This window comes from Armigeres subalbatus, chromosome 2 (assembly GCF_024139115.2).
Source record: "Armigeres subalbatus isolate Guangzhou_Male chromosome 2, GZ_Asu_2, whole genome shotgun sequence".
In the NCBI taxonomy this organism is placed as follows: domain Eukaryota; kingdom Metazoa; phylum Arthropoda; class Insecta; order Diptera; family Culicidae; genus Armigeres; species Armigeres subalbatus.
In genome coordinates this window covers 156,620,806-156,641,692 of record NC_085140.1, presented here as the reverse complement: position 1 = coordinate 156,641,692, position 20,887 = coordinate 156,620,806, and the positions used below count along the sequence as shown (strand labels likewise).

The 20,887-nt window shown below is 39.6% G+C and overlaps 1 protein-coding gene across 1 annotated transcript in view; it reads left to right on the top strand.

Moving 5' to 3' along the window:
• LOC134215353 (SCY1-like protein 2) overlaps positions 1-20,887 on the top strand; it is a 330,601-nt gene that overhangs the window by 305,181 nt on the left and 4,533 nt on the right. Inside the window, exon 21 of the mRNA XM_062694565.1 lies at positions 16,801-17,459. Coding sequence (XP_062550549.1) covers positions 16,801-16,962 — 162 coding nt within the window. The 3' untranslated portion in view covers positions 16,963-17,459. The remainder of the gene's footprint in view (positions 1-16,800; positions 17,460-20,887) is intronic.

The window sequence follows — 20,887 nt, the reverse complement described above, 5'->3', positions numbered from 1 at the left end:
CACCTGAGTATTCTAAAAACTATTAGAATAAATCCCTTAGTATCGAACAATGAAGATTGGAGTATTCGATCCAGGACGTCACTCGTAGCAACAGGGAGGGCCAGACCTCCGAGCAGGCTCGATTATTTTTATACGGATGGTTCAAGAATGAACAATCGAGTTGGAGCAGGAGTAACTGGTCCAGGAATAGACGTATCAATTCCTATGGGATCATGGCCAACTGTATTCCAAGCAGAAATTCAAGCAATACTAGAATGCTCCTCAATATGCTTACGCAGAAACTATAGACATTCAAATATATGCATAATGTCCGACAGTCAAGCAGCTTTTTAAATGCTCTGAAATCGGCAACATGCACATGTGTTTGGGAGTGTATTCAGTCACTCCAAAAAATGTCTTGTCGTTATAAGGTCGATTTATATTGGGTTCCTCGTCACTGCGGAATATATGGAACCGCCTACATCCGCCTCTTCTCTTAGAGCAGAGTTGAAGACTTGGGAATCTACGAAGGTTGTAATCAATTGGAGTAGCACGTTTATAGCTAGGCAATCAAAGCGATTTATCACTCCGAGCGTTTCAGTGGCTCGCAAAATCATAAATCTTTCTAAACGATATCTTTGCATGTATACCGGTCTTATAACAGGCCACTGTCAGAGCCATTATCACTTGAAGCTGTTAGGAAAACTTCAAGATGATGCTTGTCGCTTTTGTGACATGCAGAAAGAAGACTCTGAACATCTATTATGCCGATGTCCGGCACTTTTTAATCAAAGACGTAAGTTCTTCAGCAAGGGGCTAATAGAACCCTTTGAAATCTGGAGATCAAATCCCTATACGGTATTGCAATTCATGAGAAGTGTAGTACCGAACTGGGATAATTATTTCCATTGCACGTTCTGCTATTTCCGAAAATGCGATCCTATTTTCGTAATCAGAGTTGAATAAAAGCAGAAACTATGATAGCATAAAACCAAAATTTGCTGTAGGAATGAAAAGTTAGCAACAAAACTGTCTTCTTTTTTGTTTCTGACCAAAAATTTCAGATCTTTGTCATTATTATCTCCGACAAAAACAAAGCTTTGTCGTTAATTCTCTTTTGTCGCTTGTTTCGCAAGCGCATCCATGAAAAATTGATTCCCTGGTCAAAAGTTACGTCGAGGTGCTGACCAGTACCTACAACTGATCATCTTCCCCTGCTTTTATTCAAATACTGATTCATTTTTTGATAGTTGTACACTTTTTCGTAAGGTTCGTCATTTTTTATTTCATCCATTTGAAAAAAAAAATGGTGGTAAAGTTTATCCCTTTTCAGAAGATTAATATTAAGTATGCAGTCGCCTAAGACCGAATATCTTGTAAATAATGATAATTCGATTCAAGTATGCAGTAAGAGGCCCACACACAATTTGTCATGTTTTAAAATATTGACTCCACCCACAGGAGAATCGATTCGATCAGAGTTAAGTCAGACCGTCTTTGGATAAGTTCTACGACTGTTGGAAAGACGGTTTCAAAGTTGAAAAACTAGTTGGGTTTGATTTTGCTCAGATTTCTGGTGGTAGGAGACAAATGTTTCACAACCAAGTTGCATAAATAAAGCAAATAAGCCAAATAACACAAATAAGACAAATATAACAAATATAAGTAACAATTGTTCCAAGCTATAGCAAACTCCCTGTAGATATTTTCAGGAGTTTTTCTGACCATTCTTGCAAGAAATTTATTTAAGAAATTCTTCGACATTTTTCCAAGAATTCCTCCGGTAAGTCCTCCCCGAACGCTTCTCCAAAATTTATTTCAGAAAATGCTCACTGAAATACTTCAAGAGTTCCTCCACGAATTACTTCAGAGCTTCCTTCGAAAATTCCTTCAGGAGCTTCTTCAGAACATTGTTCTCCTTCTCCAGAACTTCTCCAGGAATTTCTCCGGGAATTCTTCCGTCAACTCCCTAGGAAGTTTTCTGAATATTTCTCTGGAAACTTTAACACTCCTCGAACAACAAAGCATGCCTATATTTCAGCCTACTAGACGAACTTTTGGGATTCACCAATTTTCCCGTTCATCAAGATTTGCCTGAAACGTTGAGACCTCCGAATGAGCCAAAAATTGCCTTTCTGGACCTCAAAGCGTCGAAGCAAGTCGCGATTTTCATACAAATTGCGTGGTTGGTGTTCGCCAGTACAATTTTAATGATGTTCGTGAGGTTTAGAAAAATACCGTCTCCTACATATTTGTTTAAGAAGTCAAAACTAGACTGTCGCGGATTATATTATTTTGGAATTCAACCCTCTTAACGGCACTGGCGCATATGGGAATACCCGTTGGGCTAGATATTTTGGAATTCGTTTGACTTGGAAAATTGCTGTCTTTACTGTTGTTTCTTCATGATGCACAAATACCGACGCCAGGAAAACGACTCCATACCTATATCGTATCCATCAACAAATGAGCCAGAAACTACTCTACTTCCTATTCGAGGAATAAATCTTAAAATAAATTTAAGTTATAAAAATGATAAAAAATGCTTTGACCTGTTTTTATCAGAAATGCATTGTCATGAAAGGTTCATTATCTTATGCATTTCCAAAGCAGTTCCATTAAGAATTTCTTTTAATCTATTTTTATTTATAAGCCATTTGTTTTTGTTTAACTTTGTTGAAATAAAAAATATCGTGTCTAAATGGCTTGCTACACGAAAAGGCTTTGAGCTAAACAACCATAAAGACCTTTCGTCTGAAATAAATATTTTTTGACAAAATAGTCTTTCTATCAAAACAGTACTACAACCCTACACGGAAGAAATAAACTACCCAATAGTGAGTTTAATTCACCCAAGCTCGAACATCCGTACGGGAAGCCAAAATTGAGTAAGTAGAGTCGAAGTAGTTTGCCTTTACTCCCATGTTAAAAAAGTACCCAACGGAAAATTTATTTACACAAATATAAGTATAATTCACTCAATTTCGACCTCAGGTAATAAAACTCAAAATTGGCTTCCCATATTGAACTGGCGTCGTTGGATTGTTTGGCTCTTTTGTTTTTGACAACAAAAGAAAGAGTGAATGAAAGCGAAGAGAAAAAATAACTCAAAAGTAAGTTTAAAAATACTCAATTTTAGGTACTTTTTTTCTTCCGTGTATATATTATCGTATATTGTTTTGGTCTTAAAAGTGTATCAGTGCAATTTTTATACATACTTGAGAAATATCTTTGAGAAAATATTAAATTCAATTATGAAAATGTTGACTGAATTTAGGTTTTGTGCCAATTTATAGCATGTTTATTTATTTCTTTCATTTGACAAAACTGATCATGATTTTTTTACCTAAAAACCATAAAAAATGCAATTTACTGTAGAATGTTAGGACTTTAAGTTAAACTATGGATAAGTATCGCTCAGAACATTACAAAAAAAAACCGATCTTCTATCATCAAGCAGATTCACCCTAGTATACATTTATTTTGAGCAAAATCCAACAAGTATTGCATATAGATTAAATAATTGTACATATAGCTCCAAGCTTCCAATATAAATCCACCTTCCGGGGAGCGCCGCATCCTTGCACATAATTCATACTACCCGTAGCCCGAAGCCCACCATAGCGACAGCTGAACGAAAAGCCAGCAATAGAACTCACAATAAAACTTCGTTTCGTTTCGCTTTTCCCATTTCCAATAATTCACGCAACAACGTGCACGGCTGCAATTAAAAAGTTATTCCGCTACCACACCTGCAGCAAGTTGTGCAAATTTCCTTTCTCATCACGATGCTTGCCGCCCATCATCCGATAACTTCCCTCACCATTATCAACTTTCTTCTCGAGGGGGGAAATTTTATCATTCTTTGCGGTTTGATAACCAGCACCCGTCCCTCGGTAGCGATAGATTCCCCGTTCATGTCACCATTGTTTCCACATAGCGCTAAATAAATAACATGGTTAATTAGAACATTCCTAGAATGATAAACTCTTAACGCTTTCAGCATTTCGAATTGCATTCTGCCGATTGATAGAACGTGAATAATAGCTGCCATGTTGATTGCTGTATAGATTTTTTAAATATTTTTTCTTCATTCATATATTTAAACTAGAAAGATATTTTCACACCATAAACCGAATCTGCATAATGCACACAACTGACGTTGAGCAAATAGTTTGCTTAGAGTAGAAGCATGGTATTACTAATTAGTGTAAATGATTTAAAAATATATTTTTTAAATTAATCAACAACGCTATGCACTAAGCACATTAAAACACCATCGAGAGTTAAAAACAGCAGTTTTAATGCAATTATTTATTTTCATTTGAGCGCAGGTGAGACAAAATTGAAATTGAGCATATCAAGTATAATTTCATTTTTTTTCAAATCCAAGTTAAAAATAAAAATGCAAGATCAATATACTTAGGTAGTTCTCACTCTTCTCGGATATTCGTGATCTCATCAATGCCCAAATATATTTAGTTGATTCTTTTATTAATTACTACAAATAAAAGTTGAATCAATTACATCAAACTGTGTTCTATTAAAAGCATTCATTATCTGTATTCAGGAATGAACAGATGAGCGCACAAAAATGTACAACTTTAGAATTTTGGTTATCCACCTGCGACAATATGAAAAATAAATAATTGATTACCGTTTTGACTCAAATTCCGAACAGACTCATATTCGGAACACTGGTTACATGGAGATTATTCTAAAATATGTCGTAACTATGTATTGCATAAATAAACGAATTTCATCGGCAAGTGTACAGATAGCGTTGCTGAAGTGTTCGGAATATGAGTCAAAACGGTATTTAAAATAAAATAATGACATGTTTACTTATATATAATGTCATAGAAAACATATGCATTGATATTATTTTGTTTGTACGATTCAGCTGAATTTGGGTAGAAATATGTTCCTTGCGATAATTTTATTCCAATCTAGTTTAGATTTTGAACAAAACTTTTTTTTTATTCATGAACAACACAAATCGCATGATACATACATGTTTCACCCTGCTCAGTGAATGTAAATCATCTAACAAAATATCACTTCACAATAAAAACAAGTCTATCGCACCCCATCTTGTGAATCAATGCTGCAAGATATGCATTTTATGTTTTGCACACCCTAAAAGCCCACCACTCACCGTAAATCCGGATTGAATTTCACCAGAACATAAACCCATTCGCAAATAACCCAAAACTCGTACTGGAAATGCACAACACCCACTCATTTATTATCAAAATTGCGTTCAGTTGTGCAGCGAAACCAAGATTGATGCCGAAAATTTACCGACACCCACATCACATCGCGACAGGTTGCACCCGAGTGCCACCCCCGGACTGGCGCCCCGCCCGACTGCAGGGACACAAATTTGCATTCTAGATGGAAATCCAGCGCATCGACAGTAACTAATTTATTGGATTAATCAACATCACACAGCCGAACAGAATGCGTTGATTTCAATCGTCAACACCCTACACCACACATGACTGTGCACCTATGTTCGTTCTGACAGCTTCTACTGGTAAAACGATGAAATTGGGACAAAAAAAACTGACTAATTTGGCGACCGGAGTGAGAGGTTGATGCATTTGGACGTTGAATCTGAACTGACCAATGATGTTTAAAAAAAACCTTTTTTATGGATAAATATTCAATTTCATTATTTGATTCACCTGTTTTTCATATAACACTTCAACAAGAAGAAAAAAATCGGTGTCAGTAGTCTTGTATCAATCTGACAAATTGAATTGTGTGAAGCTGGAACACTATCGTTGGACTATTAGCTAACATAATAATTATAATAGTTAATCTTCTTCTATATATAAAAATGAATTTACGTTTCCTTTGATTAATGTGACCAGATGCTGCATTTATTACAATTCATACAGATACAGCCTTACTAATATTTTTCCATTTTAATTGGGCCAAAATTTATGCGAAATGTACTCTTGGAGGATCCATTTTCAAGCCAGTGACGAAATCCAGAAAGGTGTCCCGCGTTTAGCAGGACGCTTGCTGGTCACATTACCTTTGAGGCAATATAACTCACGAACCGATTTGCCAAATTTCCTCACTAACCGATTCGTCTTGCGGTCAGCCCAAGTTTCTTTATACTAAAATTTGACAAATTTGACGGGAATTTTCGGAAATAGTCAAAATGTCAAGTTTTCATTTGTTCTTAAGAAAACATCCAAGTAGAAAACCATCAAACTCGAACTGAAATCGATCTAGAATGCGACGCTGCAATCGACTGAACGATTGAGGGTTCGGACGAAAAATAAACAACCCGAGCTAGATCAGGCAGGTTCGGCTAGTAGCTACAGCATATCTATCATTTTGAAAGTTGGGTCATCCTCAGCATTGCTCTGTACACGGTATTTTTTGTATGCCGTGGGCCGTGGCTCTGTAGTTTACGGAATCAGATTTTTGTGCTTGTTTCTGCAAATGTTCCTCAAACTTACAAAAGCAGCCAACTTCTTTTCGATCCGTGCACTTCTAATGCCATTTGGCTACCAAGATATTGGAAGCTTCTAACATTTTCCACCGATTGTCCGGTTACAGCAAAGGTTTCCCCAAACACACGCGTCGTGACTGTCGTTGGGTGTAGGAATGGGCGATACCGATACGATATATCGGGAATCGATATTTTCGCTCCGATTAATCGATATTTTGTATCGATTTTTTTAAGTTCGATATTTAACCGTATCGATTTTTGTATATCGGATTTCGATTTTTTCAAAGTAAAAATATAGCACATTAGGCACAATCCGTTTGAAACAGCCAATCTTTGATGTGTGATTCGATGATCTGAAATGGGAAATCTAAAGTTTTCTTTTTTTTTTTGCTCGTGCTTTTAATTTTTCGGACGTATCGATATATCGGAATATCGATGTTTCAACGCCGATATTTTTCAGCATCGATATTTCGATAATAAAAACATCGATTCGGCAGTATCGATATTTTTCCGAAAAACGCTCACTCCTAGTTGGGTGACTGCGATTATCTGTCGTGTTGATATGGACACGTCAATGGATATGTCTGTGATATGGATGCGTCAATGGAACCTTGCATGCAGTGACCCAACGATAGAGTCGCGGTGATAGTCGCGTCGCGTGTCTTTCGGGGAGCATTAAAGCTACAGAGGCCACCATGTTCACATCCAGCGATTTGATTTGGTTTCGAACTCACTTTGCTTTTAAAGAACCGATGGGCTAGGAGTGTAACAACATCAACCAATTTGGAATCGTACAGGTGCCCCAAGCCTATAAGCTACTCTATGTAGTAGCAAAAGGTTTAGTTTCCTGCCAATCGCATCCACCAGAATCTCGGCGATTACGATGAAGAGCAGTAGTGGTGATGGGATATATCCTTGCCTCACATCAGCTACAACTCGGATGGGATCGGACAAGAAACACTCTGCACGATAAGGCCTCGTAACGCGCTGTTTGTTTTGTTTTTTGCAAGTAAGGAATGCTGTCTGCACTAACCCAGTAAACGTGCTTTGGTAGTTGCCAACATACTGCACGGAAGTGTACCAGAGTGTGGAATTTCTCTAGCCGTGACTGACCATACCAACTTTTGGCTCCAACCCCATCATTCTCCCCGGCACTGTCCTTCAGTATTACTTCTGGTGTATAGGCAGTACCTAATACTCCCTCTCAAACACGACACGCTTTACAGTGCCTCTTCGATGTTCTTCTTGAGCAATTTAGCTCTCAAGGTGGTCACAACGTACTCAGATAGTCAACGGCAGCGAATCTATCCTACTCCGACGGGTAGTATCCTGACTGCGGAAACTCCCCCGATACTGACGACCCTTATCTGTGGAAGGTTGTTACGTTACCAACCATACTCTACCTGGTCAGCATACTCATAGATCAGCACCAGTCCTAAGCATATTCCCACTTCAACGGGTGACCGTACGGGTGCCGAGATCGATACCCCGGCATGAATACCACGAATCAATAGAACGGTTTACGCTTGCCGAACAGCACATTGGTATAGGGATCATAGCAGAGAGGACAAATAAAATTGAAAATGCTCAAGTTATTATATTTATTATTTAAGTTAAAGAACCCTATTCGAAATCATGTTCCACCCCTGGAGAATTGGAACGAAAACCACGCAGCATATTTATGGCGGGAAACAGGCTACTGCCGAAACGGTTTAACCGATAGTATCGTTCGTCATTACACAGATACTAATCACAACGAAAGCGAAAGAGACATGAGATATGTGGATGTGTGAGTGTGTTTTGAAGGAAAACCGAGAGGACTGTGGATAGTCGTTCAGACTTGTCTTCTCAGCTTGGTCAGAGAAGTAGACGGAGATGGACGCCATGGGAAGTTTCGTCCGAGTGGCTTCAGCCGGTGTATCCGGCCAGTTGGAATCGGCTGGTGGAAATGGCGTGCCAACGCGTCATGCAACTATGGTTGACGACAATTGGCAGGTTGAAATTGCTGTTATTTTGCCTGACTTGATACAGTGATCACCACGTCACTATCCATGCCATTCCTGGGTGGACGTTAGGCAGATTAACAGTGATTCCAACAATGCTTGTTCTGGCCGATGCTGGGTCATTAGGCCGAAGGCCATTAGGCCGAAGGTCATTAGGCCGAACGGTCATTAGGCCGAATTGCCATTAGGCCGAATGAGAACTGGGGAGTGAAAGTGAGTAGTGCGAAGTGAGGAATAAGGAGAACGGAAGAAGAAAAAGGAAAAAGGAAGAAGAAGTAAGAAGGAAGAAGAAAAATCGAAGAAAGAAGAAGGAAGAAGAAAGAAAGAAGAAGAATGAAGGAAGACGGGAGGAAGAAGGAAGAAAATGGAAGAAAGAAGAAGGAAGAAGAAATAAGGTAGAAGGAAGAAGGAAGGAGATAAAAGGAAGAAAGAAGAAGGAAAAAGAAAGAAGGAAGAAGAAAGAAGGAAGAAGAAAGAAGGAAGAAGAAAGAAGGAAGAAGAAAGAAGGAAGAAGAAAGAAGGAAGAAGAAAGAAGGAAGAAGGAAGTATAGAAAGAAGAAGGAAGAAGGAAGAAAGATGGAGGAAGAAGGAAGAAAGAAAAGGAAGAAGGAAGCAGGAAGAAGGAAGGAGGAAGGAGGAAAAAGAAAAAAGGAAGAAGAAAGAAGGAAGAAGGAATAAAGAAGAATGAAGAAGCAAGATGGAAGAAGGATGAAAGAAGAAAGAAGAAGGAAGAAGGAAGGACGAATGAGAACTGGGGAGTGGGAAGTTAGTAGTGCAAAGTGAGGAATAAGGAGAACGGAAGAAGTAAAAAGGAAAAAGGAAGAAGAAGTAAGAAGGAAGAAGGATGAAGGATGAAGGAAGAAGGAAGAAGGAAAAACGAAAAAGGAAGAAGGAGGAAAAAAAGAAGAAGAAACAAAGAACAAGGAATAAGAAAGAAGAAAGAAAGAAGAAGAATGAAGGAGGACGGGAGAAAAAAGAAAGAAAATTGAAGAAAGAAGAAAGAAGAAGTAAGAAGGAAAAAGAAATAAGGTAGAAGAAAGAGGGAAGAAGACAGAAGGAAGAAAGAAGAAGGAAAAAGAAAGAAGAAAGGAGGAAAAAGGAAGAAGGAAAAAGCATAAAGGAAGAAGGAAGTATAAAAGGAAGAGAGAAGAAAGAAAGAGGAAGATAAGAGGAAATAAGAAAGAAAGAATACGGGAGAAAGATGGAAGAAAACGGTAGAAAGAAGAGAAAGAAGGAAGAAATAAGAAAGAGGAAGGAAGAAGGAAGAATAATGAAGGAAGAAGGAAGAAGGAAGAAATAAAGAATTAAGAAAGAATACGGGAGAAAGAAGGAAGAAAGAAAAAAGAAGAAGGAAGAAGGAAGAAAGAAGAAAGAAAAAGAAGAAGGAAGAAGGAGAAAGGAAGAAGGAAGAAAGAAGAAGGAAGAAAAAGCAGGAAGAATGAGGAAGGAAGAAGACAGATAGAAGAAGGAAGATGCAAGAAGGAAGAAGGGGTATGGTGAAGAAAGAACTTCCCATTTTTCAATTTTTGCTTCTTTTTGCTAATTCGGCCTAACGGCCATTCGGCCTAACGGCAATTCGGCCTAACGGCCATTCGGCCTAACGACCGTTCGGCCTAATGACCAATCGGCCTAATGGCCTGACACCGTTCTGGCCCTCTGCTAATTTACATTTAACACTTGCCACTTGCTTGCGGTATCAATCGAATCTGTATATTCATTACTTGTATCTATTCCTTAGAGTAATATAATTTTCACCGAAAAATCCCAATAAATTAATTCCGATACAGTCACGCGGTGATCAAAAATGATCCATATTACCCTAGAGCTGTTCGCCATCATTCTCGACAGTGCCGATATCGCCGCCGACGCGCGCTTGCAGTTCAAATGATTGTTGGAGCGCAGCTTCTTGTCGATAATTACCCCTTGCGGGAGCTTCAACCTCAGCACACCGTCGTAGATCACGATCCACAGCAGTAGACCCAGGATTGATCCATGGGGGACATCTGCCGTAATTACCAGAATTCTGTACAGCCATACCAGTACTCCCAGCTGAAGCAACGAGTACGCGATCTCCGCCCACAGGTTGAACACATTCCGCATATCGAGTGTTATCACTGCACAGTGGCGGATACCGAACCACTCACATTCTGTGGCAACATCTGCAGTGTCAGCCATCGATTTAATGGTGCCCAGTGTTGATCACTCTCTCCGAAGCTTACAAGGTTTCGGTAACCCAAGTAGCACACTTACTTACTTACTTATGGGTCCTGTACACCTCCGGTGGTGCAAAGGGCCGACTTGAAAGATCTCCATCCTGAGCGTTGCCCTGCTATCGCTTTAACCTGTTGCCAGGTTAGATTTCGGTCGACTTCTTTTATTTCTTTATTGAGGCTTCGCCGCCATGAGCCTCTGGGTCTGCCTCTGCTGCGATGTCCTGCTGGGTTCCAGTCTAATGCTTGTTTACAGATTTCGTTTCCGCCCCTACGTAGAGTGTGGCCGACCCAGCCCCACTTCCGATTCCGAATTTCTGTTGCTATCGGCCTCTGGTGACAACGACGATGGAGCTCGTTGTTTGAGATCCAGTTGTGAGGCCACCAGGCCCGAATTATATACCGCAGGCATCTGTTAATGAACACCTGCAGCCGTTGAGTGTTCTCCACTGATACACACCATGTTTCGCTAGCGTCTAACAGCACAGATTTCACGTTAGAGTTGAAAATTCGTATTTTGGTGCGTTCACTTATCTGCCTGTTTTTCCAGATATTTCGTAAATTCGCAAAGGCAGCCCTTGCTTTCTTGATCCGTGCGCCTATGTCGATCTTGGTACTACCGTCTGACGCCATTTGGCTACCAAGATATTGGAAGCCTTCAATATTCTCCACTGGTTGCCCGGCTACTGTGAAACTGGGAGGAGTCACCGTGTTTACATCCAACAATTTGGTTTTGTTGACGTTGATGACTAAACCTGCCGAGGAGGAGCGCTCGGCAAGGTCGTTTAGCTTACACTGCATATCAGAGCGCCGTTGCGCGAGGAGTGCAACGTCATCAGCCAATTCGAAGTCGTTTAGGTGCTCCATGGTTATAGGCTGCCATAACATCCCGCGGTTTGGTTCACGGTCAATCGCATCTACCAGAATCTCATCGATTACGATGAGGAACAGTAACGGTGATAGAATACATCCTTGCCTCACACCAGCTACGACCCGGATATGGTCGGACAGAACCCCATTGTGCAGCACTCTACACGAAAAGGCCTCGTACTGTGCTTCGACGAGTCCGATGATTTTCTCAGGAACCCCCTTGCGTCTCAGGGCGCCCCACATATTCTCGTGATTGATACGGTCAAAAGCTTTTTCGTAGTCAATGAATACCAAGTAAAGGGACTCTTGGAATTCGTTGACCTGCTCCAGAATGATGCGGATCGTGACAATACGGTCCACACAGGATCTTCCGGCACGGAATCCGGCTTGCTGCCGCCGGAGAGTCGCATCGATCTTTTCCTGAATCCGGGCTAGGATAATTTTGCACAGAACTTTGAGAACGGTACACAGCAACATAATGCCTCGCCAGTTATCGCATACAGTCAGGTCACCCTTTTTGGGCACTTTCACTAAGATACCAGTCGACCGAGAATGTTGCGGTGTCCCAGATATTACGAAATAAATGATGCAGTAGTTGAGCGGATGTCATGGGGTCAGCTTTGAGCATCTCAAGCATCAAGTAGCACAGTTCACATGAAACTGGTTATAGCAACACAGAACCAAAGGCTATCTCTTCCATATATTTGAGAACCTGGACGAGCAGTCCAGAACCCTCTGCATGACTGACCTGAACATGTCCCGATTTGTCATTATGACTGCCTTTAGAGCCATGTTTGGGATCCCGTCCGGACCAGATGTTTACTTTGATCGATGAACTTTGCCATCGTCACCCTCGCTACCTCTTCATCATTGAATTGGGCCAAGACGCGGGAATAGAATTATTTTTGGCCACCGCTCTTCCCGTGTTTTTCTCCACAACCATAGCTTTATTAAAAGTCCCACTTTCGAATGGATCTATTACAATAGTGCTGTCCAATGAACAGCTCGAAGTAGCTCGAAGTTGTTCCGTTCTACTAACTTCTACTTTTTTGTCTACAAATAGACATGTGAAGGATGGTAATAACTTCGAGCTACTTCAAGCTGCTCATTGGACAGCACTATGACTACAGGTTTGCGACCAAACAGATTTGATTGTTTACCACTACCTGGATCAGTAGTTTGCCGTCGTACAAATATCCGCTGACCTGGATCCAATCTGCTATCCAGCTCACGTTATCCGCGAGGATGCGGTACGGGTCCGCCAGGATAGTAACGTCCGTGCTTGCTTCTGCTACCAACTGTCACAGACGATGTGGATGCCAAAGTATTTTGCAAAACAATTAGCCGGATTGTTGTTATGCTCACCGTAAATGTTGATTCCGGGCCTTTTGCATCCTTGTTTTTTAGAGAGCTTGTTAAAGTTTGGCCACATCTGTGATGTACTGGAATTCGATGTAAATATTTCCTGAAACGCGTTCATGATTCTACTTTGGCTTCTTCGCTCATCTTTCTTGCTTCATGTTTCACCACGTTGAATCGTTGTTTGACCGCTTCTATTTCGGGGTGATCATCTCTTAACTTCCGTAATTTCCTCAAAGCTTTTCTGCGTTTCCTTACCACTTCACCAATTTGTTGACTCCACCAGATTGGTTTTTTTTTGTAACCCGGCAGACTTGACTTCCAGTACTACGTAAAAGATGAGTTGTGTGATTTCTTCAATACTCATTGCAGTGTTCGCTGGCATTTTTGTGGCTATAGCTTTTTTTAAATTTATTCCAGTCAGCATCCTTGAAGTTCCATCTTTTCATTGAGATGATGGTTGGGAGCGGACTATCAATGTTGATAGATCGGAAAATGACCACTGCCAGGCAAATCGTCTTCGCAGACCCAAGAGAATTTGGAAGCAAGACAGCCTGATGCGAAGGACAAACGATAGCGGTAAAAAAATCCAGACCAAGTTTGAAAATACGTAGCGGAACCGTTGTTAAGGGCTATAAGATTGTTGTCGACCGCCCATTCCAATAGGGAGTGACCGCGTAGGTTAGAATTTAGAAGAAACTTTTTATTCCAAAAAAAATGTTCTGAAAACCGACCCCCCCCCCCTAGGATCAATTTTCTGGCTACACCACTGACCTAACGTATTTAGCAAATTATTTTTCAGTATTTTACCTCATATGCAAGGCTAGTTCATCATACCACTTTCTGTTATCGAGGTCGTCGCTCCTGCTCGAGTGGAATCTTTCCATAGTGCACGGGGTCTGCAAATAGACCGCAAATTGTCTTCCACCTTGCTCGCTGCGCACCTCGTTTTCTTGTGCCCGTCACATTATTGTCGAGAACCATTTTCACCGGGTTACTTCCTGACACTCGTACACAGCCCACCGTAGTCGTCCGATTCTCGCGGTGTGAACGATGGACGGTTATTCCAATATTGTTGATGTGAGTTTTGGCACTTATTATGATCATTCTCTACCATTTTAGAGTAGTTAAATGCCTATATAGTTAAGGCATTATCAATATCTACATCATCATTCTCTGTAACGGTATAACGTTTCATGAGTGTTGAATTCGAAAGCAAATATAAATATATGAAATCCGTATTACAAAAAAAATGATACATACATCATTTAGTGGATAGCTTCAATAGAACGTAAAACATATTACAATCTCTTTTAAAAAAAACTTCAATGGTCAGCTCAGATCGCTTTCAGTCGACACCCATCGACAATTAATTAAATTTACAAATCCCTACTCAACCTGAATACCTGCTGATGTGCATACATTCATCATCAGCCTGTCATCGACAGACTGCGGCAGAGAAATATTAAAACCGCAAGTGACCACTCAAACGTTTATCAACTCAAATGCACAGCTTGATGTATTGTGGGTTCTCCCCGAGTTGACATTTTTAATGACGAGACGAAAAAAAAACTGAACAAGCTGTCATGTGGATGTAATATTAATCAATCAATTGAATAATTTTGAATCGTATGCAACAGTTTTGCTGCCTACAACGAATTCATTGTGTGAACTTAAAGATGCCCACATTACATAAGATTTGTTTTCTAATCGCAGGAAAAAATGTGCGAATCCTTGCAACAATCTACATCCACGAAAAGCAGTAAAAAGAAGGCAAGAGATTTGTTTATTTCGAACACATAATTAGAAAGTTTGCAGCACTAGAACACAAAAAACAACACTAACAATTTCAACACAGGTTTAACACTATTACAATCTGATAAGAATGCACCAGTTCAGTTTTCAATAATCGCATCTTGTTTATTGCATACTAACACGAGATTTGTAATTCAGCAATTATGAATTTTCGTTTACTAAATACAAAAATCAAAATGTTGAAGCTGCTGACTATTTAACTCATTGAAATAAGTCTGATTTAGCAACAGCATAGAAGACAACGATAATACGCGCCTTCGCTATCTCTGCATCGCTCTCTTATGACATTTGCAGACCGGCAATCTCATAATCTTTATGTTCCAATTGCCCTTCTCTAACTCGATATCAAGTCATTCGCTGTTTTATGATAGAAGAAGCTGATATTGCCTTTTTTCACTATTATTGCTTGCACAAAACGAGAAAACTTTCTTCCGCTTTTCAAGTTCAACACAGTCCACCAAAAACCTACGCAGGTCTGCAGTGAAGCTCATCGAAAGAGTGCAAACAGAAGAATAAAATACCACTCACCACCTCCTGTTCCAGTGCAAGTTCAAGTTCTACGAAGCGACCACAACTTACCTCAACTTCATTCATTACACTTCACTTCCGCCGGTAGTACAATACCAGTTGCTCCAACGCCACACCATAGCATAGTACATAGAAACCACACGACCCAAAACACACCATAGCGGTATACGGTAGCTACTAGAAGCATACATTCTCACGCGGTCATACTTTTCCAGTACGGATGCTGGTGCCTTTTTCCAGGCTTTGGCTTTCGGGTTACCCTTCCTCTATGAACGTTTTGCGAACTAAAGCAAGGTAGAAGCTTGGTGGGTTTCTGTTATTGTAGTGCGTAGAATCATTTTTCTTTCTGTTTGGCAAGTAGAACTGCAAATATCCTAATTGTTGAGGTTAGACAAACTCTGTCACTGGAAAAGCAAATCACAAACCGCTGCTGCGGAGTCGGTACATGTTAGACTGGAACCAATTCGTAGAAGCAACTGCAAACAATACAACCAGACAGCGTGGTGAATAAATTCAAGGAAGCATAGATTAACTAGGTATTGCTAATCTCGTACACGAGATGGAGGGAAACTGTGTGATAATTGGCAATGATAACAAACGAACGTTCGCAGGAAGCCCAGTACAATGCGACCCACATACTCATGCATTATTCAACCGTTAGGGAGAAAAAGTTGAATGTCGAGCATAACTAACAGGCCGACAGGATGTTATTGTTGAAAACTCTGGAGAAAAATTATGTCAACTGTATATTGTAGTGGCTTGTTGATACCTCAAATAGCTTTAATTAAAATTTGGAACAATAAAATGGATGTTTTTTTAGAATAAATCATTTTTTTATTTAATATGTAGAGACTAAAACAGTATGCACAGCTATAAGGCTGAATATTTCACATATTCTTAATATACAAATAAATGTATCACATTGACATAATGAAAGGAAATATATATATTTATACAGTTCTCCAGGGTGCTTATGTTTTACAATACAGCTTAGCATTAACAATTTACAATTTAAAGCTTATCAAACCATATTTTCAAATGCTCGCTTTAAGGAAAAAGTTCTAAATTCTCTGCGTTAATCTATGCTTTCTTCGAAAAATCATCATACAGAGCCACAGACATGCAAAAGCAAATAAAACTCTCAATAACACACAACTTTCGTAGGAACAGGCACATCAGCTTTGATCAAACGTAGCTTCACAGTAATCTATGCAATAGCCAGCACTCAGCACCTTTGCCAGCCATGGCAACATAGCTTCCGAGTGGAACACAAACAAGCACGCCAAACAACGACACGCCGCCAAAGTAGTGTATAGAGCTTTACAAAGCAGAACTAGCATTCGAACCTATCGACCATTGGAAGAAGCCTACAAAAATCCTCTTCTCTTCTTTTTCTCTTTCTCTCTCCGCCTGTCCTTCGAACAAAAAAAATAACAAAATACCAAATCAATCAAACCGAACTTCACCACAAAAATCCAATCAAACGCTTTCGCTGTCTCTGTGTGTGTGATTGATTACAACGAACATGATTGGTGACACCTTTGATCGTCCTAACCGAAAACAGTCGTCGAAGCTTGAATCCAAACTAGCCAACATCAAACCGCTCGATCTGCTGACGTATTCGCCAACTTCGCGACGCAACAGTACGGCCGCAGGTTTCCAACGGAGCTTTCAAAAGAGTCAGAAAAAAGCGCTCAAAAATTTACGCAAGAGTTTCAAGCTTTGAACGAAACGCCCAGGTCCGACGAACAGCCAGTACCAAGCTATTATTGATGAGACTGACGAGCCTGCCAAACCTTCGGTGCGATTCGGTTGGACCAACTGGGCCTGGCCTGTGATTGCAATTCACGTGATAAGATATCTAAGAGATTACCTTAGGACCATCATCTGCATCAATGGAAATCAAACCAACAACTATAACAACAAAAACAACATCAACTTTCAAAACCGACAACACCAGAGCGATAGTCTGCAGTATTCTGTTCGTAGTGCTGTATTCGTGTAACTTTGTACATTCCTAAGCTTAGCTAGCGCCAAAAAAAAACCGTTTAACACACCTTCGCACATCAACGTTTTCTGTTATGTGGATGGATGTACGATACCAAATTGGCGAACTACTTGACCAATCAGATAATATTGCTAGTTAACAAAACATTTTTGTACCATGCAAGCGACCACACATTTGTAACTGCTAATGATTACAGTATTTGAACCAAGAACCAAGTAAGATACAGTGAAACCCGTAGTGCATAGCCGTAATAGATCCGCTTTTTCCGTATTCCCTAGAGTGCTAATTTAGAGACATCTGGACCAATTTTTACATAACACTGTTTGTTTCTTCCCCAACAAATAAAAAAAACGAACAAATACTTACTCATTTCTGGAGAAACACTCCACTTAAATCACACCACTCATGTCTTACCACTTGATGTGTTCCCTCATTGATCATAAACTGCAGAGCTTCTATTTCTAATCCAACTTTAAAATGTTTCTACTTGACACATTCCACAACAATTTTCCACACCTGTTGACGCGTTCCAGATGACAATTTCTTGATCGAAGCTTCTTCTTTACGCACTTGTAGATTAAAATGATTGGATTATTATGCTGTATTTAATGAATTTATTTCCTGAACTTTCACAACTTTCTTTAACCACCTAAATTTACTTTATTTTTTGTTTGATGTAAAGAACGGAGGTACAAAGCGTGAAAGTTTACGCTAATAAAAATTAAAAACAAAAAAAATATTTTTGGTAGTGTTAATTATTTTTTACTACTGCTAAAGGGCATAGCTGACCAAAATCAAACCACCTTTTTCTATGTTAAGTATCATGGGGCTTTTTCTATGAATTTATATAATATTTAATTGAGAGTTTCTCATAATGAATTGATCACCGGGTCAACCGAAACGAATAAACGTTTGGCCGAAACGAATAAAACGCGGAAAACGGATTGATCTAGCTGGTATTTTGGCCAAAAAAATCGTTTACCCGAAAAGATCGTTTGGCCTGTTTGCCGATTTTTAACCTTTACGTTACAAATTTTGTCAATGAAAATAAAAACCGTTTTGTCTGATTTTTTGTCTTTTAACCTTTTTTTTCAATATTTACCAAAAGAAGCGGAATATATTCTAGTTTCAGAGCCATTATTAATTTCCCGCATTGACCACATGGTTTTGCAATTATTCCCCATTAAAATGAATGTTAGGATATGGCAATTTTCCACATAATTTGGAAATAGTTTTAGATACTTTGAATGGAAACGACGCATATATAATTGAAAATTTGATCGGTCCAAGATATGGCCTGTATTCCGGATTCCAGTCGTTCCGCCGAAACCAGTTTCAAGGTCACTTCAAGGAAGTAGGCAAATACCATTATGCTACATTATTTTTTCTGTTCGTTTATTTATAAGGCTCAGGCGTGTACAACACTTTACGGAGCCACTAGGCACTATTGTACATTAATACAAAAATTACCTACCTCGTATCTGGTTGGCTACTGCGTCTATACCATAATCGACGGTCTTGGGCAATGTTCCTCCAGTTTCCCCGAACGTTTAGGGTTCCCATGTCCGATTCCACCGCGTGCAGCCAGCGTGTTCGTGGCCTTCCACGAAGTTGCCGGCCTCTATCCGGTTCTCTGTTTAGTATTGTTTTCGCTATTCTTTCTTCCAATATTCGCATTAACTGAAATCTACCGTATTTTATACGATTCACAAAATTTTCTTCTTTGTATACTTGATACAGCTCATGATTCATGCGTCTGTGCCACACACCATTTTATAGTTTCCCTCAGAGTATTGTACGCAGCACTTTTCATTAGAAAATCTCGAAAGCTCTCCGGTCTGCCTCTTTTAACGTCCATGCTTCATGCCCATAAAAGGCAACTGATAGAATCATAGTTTTGTATAGAGCAAATTTCGTCTCCGTCTGCATGTTGCGGGACCTAAGCTGGTTACGTAATCCGTAAAAGGCCCTATTCGCAGCAGCAGTACGTCTTTTCACTTCACGGGAAACGTCATTGTCACATGTCACAAGCGTTCTAAGGGAAACAAATTCTTCAACAACTTCAAACACATCCCCATCAATTACTACCTCTGCACAAACACCACTAGGTCATCCTCTATCTTTTATCTCTACCTGCCACAATGTACTTTGTTCTGGTAGAGCTAATGGTTAAGCCTATCCTCGCCATCTCCCTCTTCAGTGGGACAAAAGCCACCGCTACTGCCCTGCGATCGATTCCAACCAGGCCGATGTCGTCCGCAAAGCCCAGGAGCATATGCGACCGTGTGATGATAGTGCCGTTCCTCTGCACATTAGATCTCCTAATAGCGCCCTCGAGTGCAATGTTGAACAATAAATTCGAAAGTGCATCACCCTGCTTCAGTCCGTCAAGGGTCACAAACGATGTTGACATTTCGTCTGCAATCTGAATACCAGCGTTGCACGTATTAGTCTAATCAGTTTCGCCGGAAAACCATGTTTGGACATTATCTGCTACAGCTCATTTCTTTTCACCGAATCGCACGCTGCCTTCAAATCAGTGAACAGATGATTAGTCTGCAAGTTGTACTGTATTTATCAAGGACCTGCGGATGATCATCTAAACATCTTATTCATCGTTGATCGGTCCTCATCATGGGCGTAGCCAGGATTTCGATAAGGGGGGGGAGGCAACTTTTTTGGTCTTCTAAGTCGTAGTTTTATTGTAGTTTTATAAAAACACATGAATATTAACACATGAAACCAAATCGAAACAATGATGATTAAAACAACAATGGATTCAAAAACTGCTTGATTTATTGCTCATCAGATATTTTTAAATAAAGTGAGAAAAATATTAACGAACTTAGTATTCAGAAAGAATATAAAATCGACTCTAACAATTATTATAAAAATCCTGCATTCTTCCATAATTTTAAGAAAACTAGAACCATACATCTGAATTTCTAAAAAAAATCCTCTCTGAAATAATATTTATTATAAAATAGGCAGAAAAATCAATATGCAAGCTTTCTCCAGGAATTCCTTCGACAATTGCTCCTGGCATTCTATCCAAAATTCTATCAGGGATTCTTTAGGAATGCCTCTCTTCTTCAGTATCTTCAGGAATTCCACCATAAATTTTGCCGGGAATTGATCCGAAAATTCCACCATTATTTTCTCCAAGAAAATTTTCACGAACTTCTTTATAAGTTCTGCAAAATACCCTCAATAACTCAAATAATTTCGTGCTGTTTCCCATAATTTTTAAGAATAAAAATATTCCGTGGAAATTCCGCAGAATTCCGCAGTAAACATTCCTGAGAATTTCACGAAAAATCTTCAAATTTCTTGTGTAAATTCCATAAATTTTTCCGTGAATTGTTTCGAATAATTTCTTGTAAAAATTTCAAAGAATTTCTCCAGGAATTCCACCGGAAATTTATACAGAAATTATACCGAAAATGAAATCAACGATGGAATTTTCGGAGGAATTCCTAAATTAATTCGCAATGAAATCCTGAAAGAATTCCTGTGGAAACTTCAAGATTTCCACTGGGAGATCCTCCAGGAGTTTCTCCGAAAATTCCTCCTGGAATTCTTTCAGGAGTTCCACCGGCATTTCCACCAAAAATTTCTCTAGGACTTCCTTCGAGAATTATAC